Source organism: Melozone crissalis, unplaced genomic scaffold (genome assembly GCF_028551555.1).
Source record: "Melozone crissalis strain CALT ecotype California unplaced genomic scaffold, PUWL_Pcris_2 ptg000002l_1, whole genome shotgun sequence".
Taxonomy (NCBI): domain Eukaryota; kingdom Metazoa; phylum Chordata; class Aves; order Passeriformes; family Passerellidae; genus Melozone; species Melozone crissalis.
Genome location: NW_026535780.1, coordinates 22,787,416 through 22,799,990, shown reverse-complemented (window position 1 = coordinate 22,799,990; position 12,575 = coordinate 22,787,416). Strand labels below are relative to the sequence as shown.

Sequence of the window (12,575 nt, the reverse complement as noted above, 5' to 3'; positions counted from 1 at the left end):
ATACCTGCTGCATCTGAGACTTTGAGATAGTTACAACATTGGATAAAAGCCATCATAAAAGCTTTCCTCATGGTGTTTGCATGTCTTTGTAGTGAAGCATCCAGGCTTGTACATCCATCCTTTCATTCAGTCAGTGTCACAAAGTTTTGCATGTATGAGCTAATTAGTTTTTACTGTTGCATAAAGATTTTTTGACTGACTTACATCACTTCCAGTCCTTCGGATTGATCTTTAAATAGTTGCCTACTTCGTAATACCACCACTCTGATGGATAATAATGCATTTTAAAGATAATCAAGCAGAAGGTTGAAAAATACTAGAATTAATGAGCTTAAAACCCATGAATATTCTAATTCAGGTGAAATTGTGGCAGTCTAGAACTTTGGAATGATGTTGAGATTTATTTAGAATCACTTCCTGAAGTGACAAAGATCTGAGGAGCACAGTTACCACCTTGACCGCTCCTGCCAGTCCCAAAGGTGACACATGGACCTTCCCAGAGGGAATAGTCTGGTGTTGCTGTGGGAGCAAATTGGATTTCCCACGAGGACTGAAGAACCCCCAGGCCCAGTCGAGGTGAGAAGCACAATCCCAGACTCGTGACAAGGATTTTGTTGCCTTTGGTCTCAAAGGGTGGGAGAGAGAGAGAGAAAAGTGGCTGTGAGGTACTTGGTAATCAAAGCTGGTCTGGAGGAAAAGGAGATGGGTGCACAGCCTTAGAGCTGACACTGAACTTTGTGCTGAACACAGCCCCAGGTCCTGGCAGACGGCTCTGGGGAGGAATCTGCTGTGGCACCTTGCTCTGTGCCAGGCCAGGTAACTGAGTGGCTTTGAGGGGTGACTCTTGGCACCTGGCTGCACACAGGGACAGCAGGAAGCATTTGGGGGGCAAACCCAGCAAGCTGCCAGGTACAGCTCTCCTTGCACCAGATCCTGGTGAGCTAGCTTTACGAAAGCTGGCTTTATTGTTCATTCCATCTCAACAATAAGGACATTAAAATTCCCAACAGCCTCAACTGGAGTGCTTGTGTTCAGGCACCAGAGCTGTGCTGCTGGGGCTGTGTGGGCTCGAGCTTCCCTTTGCTCACAGGCTGCATTCTCAAGCACAGCATTCTTTGCACTTTATCCCCTTATAATCCTTCTTGCTTACAAGGAAAACCACTCCCATGTTGCTGACTGTGTTTACGCGGGTGGCATTTAGCAAGGAGCAGCCGAGAAGTGGCACAGGCTTGCAAGGAAATGGCACTGCCACAGAAGTGGCACAGAGTTGTAAGGAAATGGCACTGCCACAGCTGGAGGCTTCATCTGCACTGCAGTGTGTTACAGCCCTCAGGGAGGGCCCAGGGAAGGAACGAGGACTCGGTTGGTGATAATTCCTCCCCCCCAGCCAGCCGGGCTGAGCCCTGCTCCAGCTGCCCACCCTTTGTCCCTTGGGGAGCTGCAGCTCACAGGCACTGAGCAGAGTTACACTGACCTGGGTCATAAATGTTCATTACAGCACGGAAGAAGCTTTGTTCCCTGCTGTTCAAAATGATGTTTTGTTGTTTATTGTAACGAACAAGTCTAAGTCTTCTGAAAGGCCTGGCAGTCACAGGAGTGGCCCTTTATTTGTGCAACTGGATTATGTAAAGCAGGGCAGGGCCTGATGAGTGGAAATACATCCCACATAAGGGCAAGGAGTGTGGCTTGCCAGTAACAGAGCTCTCACCACGGCCTGCACCTCTGGGCAGGGAGAGTGGGAAGTGGTGGCCCTGTGGTCCAACCCTGCCATGCTGACAGTCAGCCCTGGCAGCACCTGCCAGCCTGGAGCTGGCTTCTCAAAAACATCAAAAATACTTTGAAATTATTAAAATAGCAACAGTGTGACCCACCCCATTCCTGTGCTATTCCCTGGCCACAGACTGCATTTTCAGTGGCTACAGAAAGAATCTTGCTGTCATCTCTTGTGTGCAAACGAGAGATCTGTGTCCAGGAGCAGCTGGGCGTGTGTAGGCCTGGGGGACACATCCTCTGTGCTTGTGACTGGCTGTGTTATTGCCACTCAGGGTCACATTCACACCCCTGCTCCCATTACCTGCTTTTGTCCTGCTGTTGGGTTTGGTTGTTTTTACAGAGGTGGAAGTTGACACTGAGGGGGTGAGTGACAAGCTAAGCTCATAACACCATGCTGGGATGGGGGTCTCCCTGCCGCGAAGCCAGGTAAGACATTTGGGGTGCTCTTGCTCCCCCCTTTTGCCCACTCAGTTGTTTCTAGGTGCTGTGTCCACACTGAGGCCACGCACTGCAGTGCTGAGGTGGCAGCTGCAGTCCTACCCTTGCCTGGCAGAGCAGCCAAAGCTGCAGAAGAGATTATGGAGGGCAGAGGAAACAAAAAACAGCATAAATAAAGGACAAGCACAGAGCAGAAACAAGACTTAAAATATGGGAGTGTTCAAAAATAGGGGATAATTAGACCCAGAGATAGGGACTGTCCAGGAAGAGAGGAGCTCCCAGCCCAGCAGTAATTCAGCTCTGTGGCTTCTCCTACTGATCGTTACACAGATGGGACACAAAACACATTTTGCAGCAGGTGAGCAAGGAGCAAGGAGCTGCTTTTGGCCTGCAGCTGCTCCAGTGCCACACCTGGGATGCTGCAGCAGCCTCTGTGCAGAGGCCCCTCGGCCTCACTGGCCAAGGACATTGTCTGTGACAGGTGACCCCACCTTTGCTCTTCAGCTGCAGCTGCTGGGGGCTGCAGAGATTTCTCCCACAGTTTCCCAGACTAAGGCAAGAGAATGACTTAGGCAGCCCTTACCTGTCAAACAAATGGTGAAATCCACACCTAAAGATAATTCCATTCTGCAGCCCCTGCCCCCAAAATGTCCTCCAGTGCCCCTTCAGTTTTGAAGACTGGTGTCCTTGTTTTGAGCTGTTCAGGCCCAATCAGCAGCACAGTCCCTTACATGTGTTTGATTCAGGTTTTTACTAAGTTCTGTGTCTTGAGAAATTGTTCAGCCTGTCCACCAGGCCCTCCAAAATGCTGTCTAAAAAAGTACCAATCTCACAATGAAACCTGAAGGAGGCAGGACCATCACCAAAATGACTGCAGGCAATGCTGCTGTTTTACATCCTAACAGCCAAAGTTTAGGGTCTGCCTTAATCTGAGGAGATCACACACAAATAAAGTGAAACCTGTTAATTGCTAAGCATCAGTTGCACTGATGATGCTTTAGGAAGTACAAGCCTCATTCTTGGCACCCCAAGCTGAAACTCATAATCCACATGTGAGAATTGTAAGCCTAAAGTGTACTGAACCAGAAAAGAAGCCATAATTGTATTTCTCAAGAAAATAACTTTATTAATTAGTATACACCTGAGAAAAATTTTCATTAGAACAACATTCTTAATGATATTTCTGCAGTGCTAAGTGAGTTTGATATACATTTATATCATCTGTGCAAAGAAGGCATCAGGGTATCTGAAAAATTGAAAAGCTTCACCTTTGAAGGAACTTTGTCAGAATCAAATATAAAACATAAGTAATGCCTGAAATTAAAAAAAATTATACTGGTCCAAAAAATTGCTGTAGTTTTATAAATATATCTGTAAACAGAAATAGCTGGTATTTTAAATAATCTGAATACAAAACTCAGAGTTAAATATTTCTATTGTGCAGTGCAGCTACCTGTTCTTCTGTCACTGCCCAAAAGAAGTCAGAAAACCAGCCATCCTCCTGAACACAGAGGAAAAGAGTTCTCTGTAAAAATTACTCACTTGTTAAAAACATACCCATCCATTTAATAATTGTTTACATGACAAGCTAATCAATAATTCATTCATCTTTTTTGTTAAGATGTTATGAGCCAAAATATTTAAATCTGTTTTGTACCGACCAGGAATAGTGAACAAATAGGTGGTCCACAGGAGTTTTCTGAAAAATGTTAATACTTCTTGTAAACTCATTTTAGCAAAGTTACTGCTAACTGACCCATTTATCTTGAAGACACTTCTTTTATCACAAGAACACAGAACTCACAAAATGATGTAACAAGTGATGACTAAAAGTGTATTTACCTACTGTACCATCAAGGTATTTCCCATTGCAGATATAAGGTAAAATATATTTTTCTGAGTCTAAAAAAATCAGTATGCCAAATGAAATTAACTCTGTTACTGAACACAGATGGGCATTAAATTCTAGAGATGTATACAACTACCAGAAGAAAAGAGCAGCAAGTTTTAAATGTGCATATGCTGTCAAAACAAAATAGAATTCCAGCAGTCCAGGTAAAGACCCACTTGAACCCAGGCAAGTCTGCAGAGTTCATTCATTCATCTTCTAACATGAACTATATGCATGCAGCCAATAAACTTTAACTTCTTAAAGTTCGTAAACCTTTTTAAGGCTCTCAAGATCTTCCAGTGAGTACTGATCACTCTGGCTTTCTGTAAGTAAGTCAAACAGATGCTGTACATCTTCTTTTTCATTTTTGCTGAGAAGAGCCAGCACCACCTGAAAAAAACCCGCAACAAATTATTTTATAATCAGCACAGGTTAAGTGAGAATCATAATATCTGACAGACACATAAGTCAGTGTTTTTCCTTTTAAGATATGAAAATTTCCTTTAGATTTTTGTGCAATTTAAGTACCCATTCAATCAGTGTAGGTTCTTACCTTAAATCTTTTGGCTTTGCTCAAGTAGAACAGGTGCTGATATGCAAGGCCAGGATCTTTTCCAGCTATGCAACATTCCAATGACTGGATAAAAAGCAGAAGGATTTCTCCTTCAAGTTTGTTACTTAGCAGCACTGGCAGTGTTTTTGGATCAGTAGTTGTTAAGAGATCTGCACAAGCAGCTTTATCCTTGCTGGCATTCAGTGCACTGATGATCTGACCGAAGTCGTAGGCGTTGGGTGGCTCTGGAGCGCGGAGTTTCCCCGAGGATCTCCTGGGCACTGCCTTGGGCACGGCCTCCTCAGCAGCCCCGGGCTGAGCCCCAGCACCCTCTGCTGCGGCCAAGGGCCCCTCTCCCCGCTCATCAGGGTCAGCCACCTGCACAAACAAAGTGCCAACAGATCACTCCATGTGGACACAACCTGAAGCTTCATAAACTGCATTTATCCATCACTGGATTAAAGCTGGCACTCTGCTCTTCATCAAAGAAAGGTACCCACCTTCTTCCTTGTCCTGCTGCCCCCAGAACAGGAGCTCTCTAATTCACCTTTAAAGGCTCACTGTGCAAAGTGTATTTTTTACCCCTCCTTTTCACTGCTTGGCACTGCACTGTGGAAACACCCCTGGAGAGCACCAGGAGAAAGGAGGACTCCACACAGGTATTAATGTGAAGCTCCAGAAGTCAGGGACAGCTGGAGTCAAGGCAGCAGACACCCATGCTCCATTCCTCTGCCTCCAGGGCACTACAGGCACATGGCAGCTGCACCAGGCTGCTGTAGGGAGTCTTGCTTTGGAAAGAGAAAGCTCAGCATGGATAAGCTGCCTCACTATCCACTTAACTTCTGGGGCTGCAACCTCCATCAAGTTTCATTAATCAGTAACTAAAAATTAACTATGAGGCCAACTACATTTGCTAAAATCTACTTCAAGCCATCAAGAGTTGTGAAATTATTATAACCTGACTAAAACTTACTGAACAGAGCCTGTCAATGCCAAGTATTTTGAAAAGTCTGAAGATAATATATTGCATAGAACAGGGGATTAGTAATATTTGGAAAATACTGCATTTGGCTTATAGACATTTTGTTCTATTTTTCAACAATCCTTAGAATCAAGGGAGAAACCTTGACTGTCTTTTATATAATTATAGCTTGATTAACAAAGAATAATGATGATAAATTATTTTTCTAATTTTGTTTTTCTTTGCAGTCTGTCTTCATGGAAAAACACTACCTTGTACTACAGCAGGTGAAAGAGGGGAGCCGCTCCACATGGGCAGTTGTAATGATGCCAGCAAACATAAATGCTTCCTGCACAACCCCTAGAAAAATTACCAGCACCAGCAATGTAGTTAGCTGGTCTCTGAATTATGTGGTCACTTCCCAAACTGCCTCTAAACACCTTCCAGGTCCTGTTGTTTGTCACAACTCAGAGCTTAACTAACACTATACCAGATTATGCCTGTTACATAAAATCCCATGAGCTCGTGACAACCTGAAGTATTTCAAGAACATTTTTTCCCCCTATATTAATAAATGCAGTTTCCATTAGACCAGATTCTGAAATTACATTATGAAATTACAGTACTACTGTTCAGACTGGTAACTATGTATTTTAGCTGTACATTTTTAAATGAAAAGGAGGAAAAGAATTCTTTAACGACCAGCAAAGCTACAATCCAAAAATATCAGATGACTGAGAAAATCCTTTCATCACCTAATTCTACCCAGAACTGTGCAAAGCTAACATTTTGATCTTGTACATAACATTACATCCTGTGTTTCTTTTGTAAGATCCTACAGATGTTTTACTCTTGCTCTTTAGGGTAGGATTTCATTTTTCAGACCCATAACTTCAGGAACAGCACAGGAGCAGCCAGCACATCTGCTGACCACAGACCTGTGCCCCAGGGGCTGCCAAGGAGCACAGAACTCAAAAATGAAACTGCTATTTCACAGCTGCACTCTGTAAAACATATTTCAAAGCCTAAGCAGCTTTTGTTTACAAGGAGCATACCCTCGAGTTTCGTGCCATCGAAATGGACTATTTTCCTTCCTGCTGTCGTTCTGAATAAACTTGTGAGCAGTCCAAGCTTTATCATATGTAAAAATATTCCAATATACCCTCAAAATGATAGGAAAAATACACCACCATCCCCACAAAGATACAGATTCATGATGGGCAAACAAAAGCTTTAGTATCTCTTGAAATGTGCAGCTTCTGTTGTGTTTGCTTTTAAGAAGTGAACAGGTACAGCACCTCTTGTACGGTTATCTTCTTCCCGTGTGCTTGCTGACTGCCATCTCCAGCACTGCTGTCAAGGTGAAGCAGCTGGGTTACCTCCTCTAATTCCTTCTGTGCTTCAACAACATTTGGATCTATCAGAAGTACCTTGCTGAAATCATCAGCACTGGCTTGATAATTCTGTAAGTACAAGAGAATATTTTTGTCATAAGCACATCACTAGAAAAATAAATCTGAAGTACCACACTGTCCTTTACAAGTAAGAAAGGTAAAAATACTGGGATCTGGACCCTAAGTAGACAAAAATAATCTAGATACTGATAGTGTGATTTCTTCAGAGGGGAAAAAGGAAATGAGAATGAGTTAATACACTGTAACTATTTCCAATTAAATATGTAATATGAAATAATTTATTCTCAGAATTCTATTCCCTGTGTCAGAGAGCAAATTATTGAAGCTTGCTGCTTTTAAGCATAATTACTTACAGTGTAACACTGCTTCACAATAAATATAATGTGAGTCCAGTAAGTCTGCATACTTGCTTTGCCAATAAGAGAGTTAAACTGAGCTTTGATTAAAGATATATGTAATCTTCCTGGGCTTCAATCCAATAGACCATGTCTTACAGTGAAATTTTGCTAATACTTGAGAAAACTGGGATTATGTTACGACCTCTGGGCTAAACAAGATTAGGACAAACACAATGACAGAGTGGCATTAGGACACAGTTCCTCAATAATCAGTCTTGTGGTTTGTTTCATGCCTTTATTTCCCATTTTTTAATGTATAATTACTATTTTTAAACTAAATTTTCTAAAGTCACAAAGTTAATAGCATCAATTGAGGAAGACTGGAATTATCACATAGGAAAATCAAGACATCTCAAGGACTGGAGTATCAAAATAAAGATGAAATGAAGCAGTAAACAGTAAAAGACCATGCAGACAGTAAAAGACCAACATAATTTCTTGTGTGAGTGGTCTAGTATTTCTTCTGTTTGGTCTAGTATTGCTTCTGTTCCCAAGCAGCATCATGAGGTTACTATTAAATAATTTGTATTATGGAAAAAAAATCCTCATGCAGCACCTGAGGTACTTCCTCAGCACCTCAGCTGTAACAGAGGAGCCAGTGTCCAAGTCACTCAAACTCTTTCCCACATTTTGTTCCACACTGGTGGCCAGTATTCAAGGTGCAGAGGGGCTGCAGAACATCAGCAGTGAACTGAAGCCTGCCAGGTCATGAAGGAACACAGAGAATGAGAATTGTGTACCCCTAACAAAGGAATGCACAGAGGGGCCAGGTTGCTTTCATGAGAAATCCACTACTAATTAAACGAAATCATCTGAATTACAGATGTGAGGATTCACAACTACAGAGAAAAGAGATTCTGGAATAGACTTCCAGAAACAGTAACCAGGGCCAACAACCAACTCTACTGAATTTAAAATTGCAGCCTGCCTGAGTGTCCAACAAAAATCACACAAGATGTCTGTACCCAAAGCAAGAGGGTGGACTACCAGCTGCAGGAGATGTTGTTTGGGGTCCTGTGTCCTGTGTCACAGGCCTAAGATATCTCACTGATGTTTTTTCCTGATCTTCCCTTAACTACATCCTGGTAAATCTGTAAAAAACCCCCTCATTTACTACATTAAATTCCACTGCAGTTTTTTTAGTTAAATGTGTGTCTAATTACTTACAAATAACACTTCCCACCTTAGTTAGATCTTTGCCAAACTACATGCCTTTAGCTCATACAATTATTCATTACAGAGTAATTTGTCAACTTCAGATAATTTCTGTAATTTCATCTGATTTTACCTATCACTTTCATCCCAGAAATTAGCAGTAATGAAGGCATTAAATCTGGCCACAACAAAACATTTTGGGAGTCCCCAGCTCAGGCTGTTCTGAAGGAGTGCATCAACACTATGTTTCAAGTTGTTTTCAATAATACAAAAATAGCACTTTTTTTCTAGGATATGCAAAAAACAATTCTCAGCCTTCTTCACAGGTGTGTAATACCCTTTTTTACTGTCTGGCAGAATCACATTTATACTGATGTTTTATCAAGTTTAACAATATAAGGTTAGAGATGATTAATACCAGGTAGCTTAGCACAGTTACAGAAAAAGCATTACAAACTGGGACTTAGCACACTTCAAAAATTTTAGAGCTACTGCAACAGAGGAACAAATGTATCACATTCCTAGGACCTGCATTTGGAATTTTAACATGGGATAAGAACAGACTGGTATGCTGCTAAGCACAAACAGGTTCTCAGGTGCCTTGTAAGCTGAGACACCATCCAGTAATTTTTTGTTATGGCATCAAACACAACGGAGGTCTGAGTAAGTGTCCATCCATTTGAGGGAGAATGATGAAATTTGGTGGACCTCCAGTCCACTCCTGCAATATGGAAGACAGCACTTCAGACACTTGTCTAAAGACACTTGTAAATTTAATACAAAGCAGGTGATGAGAGCTGCCATCATGAGCCTACAAAATCAAGAAGCTGATAATTCAATGCCAAGTAAGAGCTGATGGGTAGAGCAAGGATTGCTGTGGGAGAACTTTGGAGTGTTAAGGCTGACTTAACATCACTGAAGATGGGGAACCACCAGAGGGAGGGACAAACAGAACAACACAGTTCAGTGATGGAACATGAGATTTGAAGTCACATTTGGGATGGATATGATCAATGTGTCTGCATTTATGATGATCAGGTAAAAGGATACTCTAAAAACTGTATGTAAGATGAGCACTGTGGAAACACCACCACCACCATGAAGATGGAAAGGGAAAGGCTGAGTACTGCCACACAGTGACAAAGTACAGAACTGACAAAGGCTTGTAATGCACTGGGGGAAGAAAGAGAAAATGATAATTAAAACCCTGGTTAAATATGACACTTAAACAAGAGCAGATGCCAAGACAGCTTGAGATTTTAGTTTGGACAGATGAAGACCAACTTGGAGAGAATCCATTTGTCATTAGCAAAGTTATGGTAAACGCCCTGACAGATAAAAGAAACTGGGATACCCAGAAGGAGAATACTAGAACATTAGAACAGATCTGAAACTCGCTTAACCCATCTCCAGTCAAACCTTATTTATTGCAATATTCCTGTATTTTCTCAAATTATTACATCAACACGCAGGTTTTGATGTAGCAAAAATATTTATATAATGTTCTATGTATGCCTTATGCTCTACAAAGTAATAAATCATCACACTGAGTACTTTGTTTGTAGTCACCCATTGACAGCAACTACCTCACTGCCTTTGAAGGGGATAAGCAAGTTTAGAAGTGCTTAAGAATATCAGGCATGTTCTTTTTCCTCACCTGTAATCCTTTGTATGCTAGTGCTCTTCTATAAAAAGCTTTAATATTAGAATCTTCTATCTGAAGAACATGATCACAATCCCGCTTAGCCTCTTCATATTTATACAGCTTCAAGTAACAGAGAGCTCTAACACAGAAAAACAGAATACACTGCAATGTAAGTAATTCTACAGTGCTGTAGTGCCAACATCTTCTGACTCACAAATGTTAGTAAAATACTTTAAAAAAATTCACATTGAGACTGAATTGTTTGAAGCACCATTAACTATCAAGAACATCACTGGATGGATTTAGAGAAGGCTAATTCCTGAAAAAAAAAAGCAAGTATGACTAATGCTTGAAGTTAAATAGGTATGCAAATATTTTAAAAGCAGAGCCTACATTAGTACAATATGATAGTACAGTGGTAAATGCAATAGAGATTTTATACAGCCATTCTGGGTAAAAAAGTGCTCTGGATTAAATTAACAACACTGCTCTCTGCACCTAATTATTACTTGGAACTATCCTATTCAAGTACTGGTCTAATCAAATCCTTCTTAAGTTTGTAGGAGCTGATAAGATTACAGCATAAAGAATTATACTGCTGAATTAGGTCAACCTTTAAAATAATGCTGATGTATGACTGTGTTCTTACTCTTATTTTCTCAGAATGTACATTTTCTCTGAATTATTACTCTTCATATCTGAGATACTGCTACTTCATGTTAAGTTTTTAACTCAAGTCATACCAGTATTCTTAAAAAAACCTCAAAAACACTGCAAAATGCTATGCTAATTATAACTTCTACTATTGCTTACTTTATTTATATATAAGATTTTAAGATATATGTCAGTGACATTAATACCTGCTCCCCTTGAAAAATGTTTTTACAAGAAATCCATTTTGTTATTATAAACACTTACCAAGTAGGGAAAAAAAACCCTTTTTCACAACAATGAGTGAACAGGTGCAAAATCTCTATTTGAAATGAGAAAATGTAACTACTGCTATCCCACAAAGCAGCATTAGCCTTTGGATCCTTACCTGTTAGTGTAGACAGTACATTCCTCAGTATTTAACTTCATGCACTCACTGTATTTATTTGCAGCTTCTTCATATTCTCCCATTTTCACAAAATCATTCCCCTCATTTTTCAACCTCTTGAACTTCTCCGCAGCTTCCTCACCTAGAGCAGGGAAGGATCACAGTGTCACACCAGGTCAGTTTGTCATGGGTGGCTGAATGATCTGGGCAGACTGAGGATTAGCGCCTGGCAGTGGAGTCCCTGCACTGTCACTCTGTCTGTCACTCTGTCCCAGTCTGTCCCTCTGCACTTGGCCATTCCTGTCCCCAGCCTCCCCTGCTGCTCCCAAGGCACAGCCAGACCCACATTTGGCTCAACAAACACTTCCCCATCCACCAGCGTTACTTCTCTGCTGAAAATAATGGGAATGCAACAGACAGCTCCAAGCTTTCTCAGTTTCTGTGTGCAGAGAGGGCCCACCTGTGAACACTGAGACCCTGCTTTTACTCACACTGCTGGAGACTTAATCAGCAGGATTAAGGCCTTCCAGATCTCCACCATCACACCAAGATGGCCATAATTTGATCTAATGTTGTCTTTGCAATCATGCCACAGTTATTATGCTAAACTGACAGTGACAATACTCTGTTAAGAACTATTTCTAAAATATGCAGTGAGGAACCTTGAAACACCTAACTAGACTTCTTAGTATAGTTACTGTGTTATTCCATAACTGCCTTTCCTTCTTAATTCCACATCATTTGCTGCAGATGCTTTTGGGTTAGGCTACAGTTTTTAGCTGTGTTTGCAGTGAAAAACTGATCCCAGCTGCAGCTTCATGACTGTTGTGAGCAAATAATAATTATCAACATAGCTCTAAGTAAATCATAATGAAACAATCCACTTTTGGCACCGTGCTAATGAATATGAGCCTCCTGCCAAGCTTCAGGTTTTCAACACTGTATATAACCAACAATTTAAACCTATAACTGAACTCACTGGGTTCTTTTATAAAAACATGGCTGTCTCCCATGCCAGAAAACTACATGTGAGTTGGGCAAAATTATAACTCAAGTAGTAAGACACAAAGAAAAACATACAGTCATTGCAAAAAACTGTCAGCCAATGGTAAGGATTAACTACTGACTGAACATTACTGCTGGCAGCCTTTCAGTACCAGCTATCACTGTCAGGTCTCATTGATGCAGCAGAGGCCTGAGAAGGCAACCAGAATCTTAAGAGTCAGCCTTCAGTGAAGAAAACAGTTACACAATCATTGTTTAACATTTCTAAAACCAAAGCCTAACCAAAGCTTGCTCTATTTGAA

General features: G+C 41.2%; 1 protein-coding gene across 2 annotated transcripts in view; it reads right to left on the bottom strand.

Annotated features, from left to right (window-relative positions):
* Positions 1-3,355: 3,355 nt before the first annotated feature.
* SPAG1 (sperm associated antigen 1) overlaps positions 3,356-12,575 on the bottom strand; it is a 37,420-nt gene continuing 28,200 nt past the window's right edge. For both annotated transcript variants that reach the window (XM_054282676.1, XM_054282759.1), the window contains 5 exons: positions 11,269-11,410; positions 10,242-10,368; positions 6,915-7,079; positions 4,656-5,033; positions 3,356-4,492 (listed from right to left, as the gene is read on the bottom strand). In XM_054282676.1, coding sequence (XP_054138651.1) covers positions 4,361-4,492; positions 4,656-5,033; positions 6,915-7,079; positions 10,242-10,368; positions 11,269-11,410 — 944 coding nt within the window. In that variant the 3' untranslated portion in view covers positions 3,356-4,360. The remainder of the gene's footprint in view (positions 4,493-4,655; positions 5,034-6,914; positions 7,080-10,241; positions 10,369-11,268; positions 11,411-12,575) is intronic.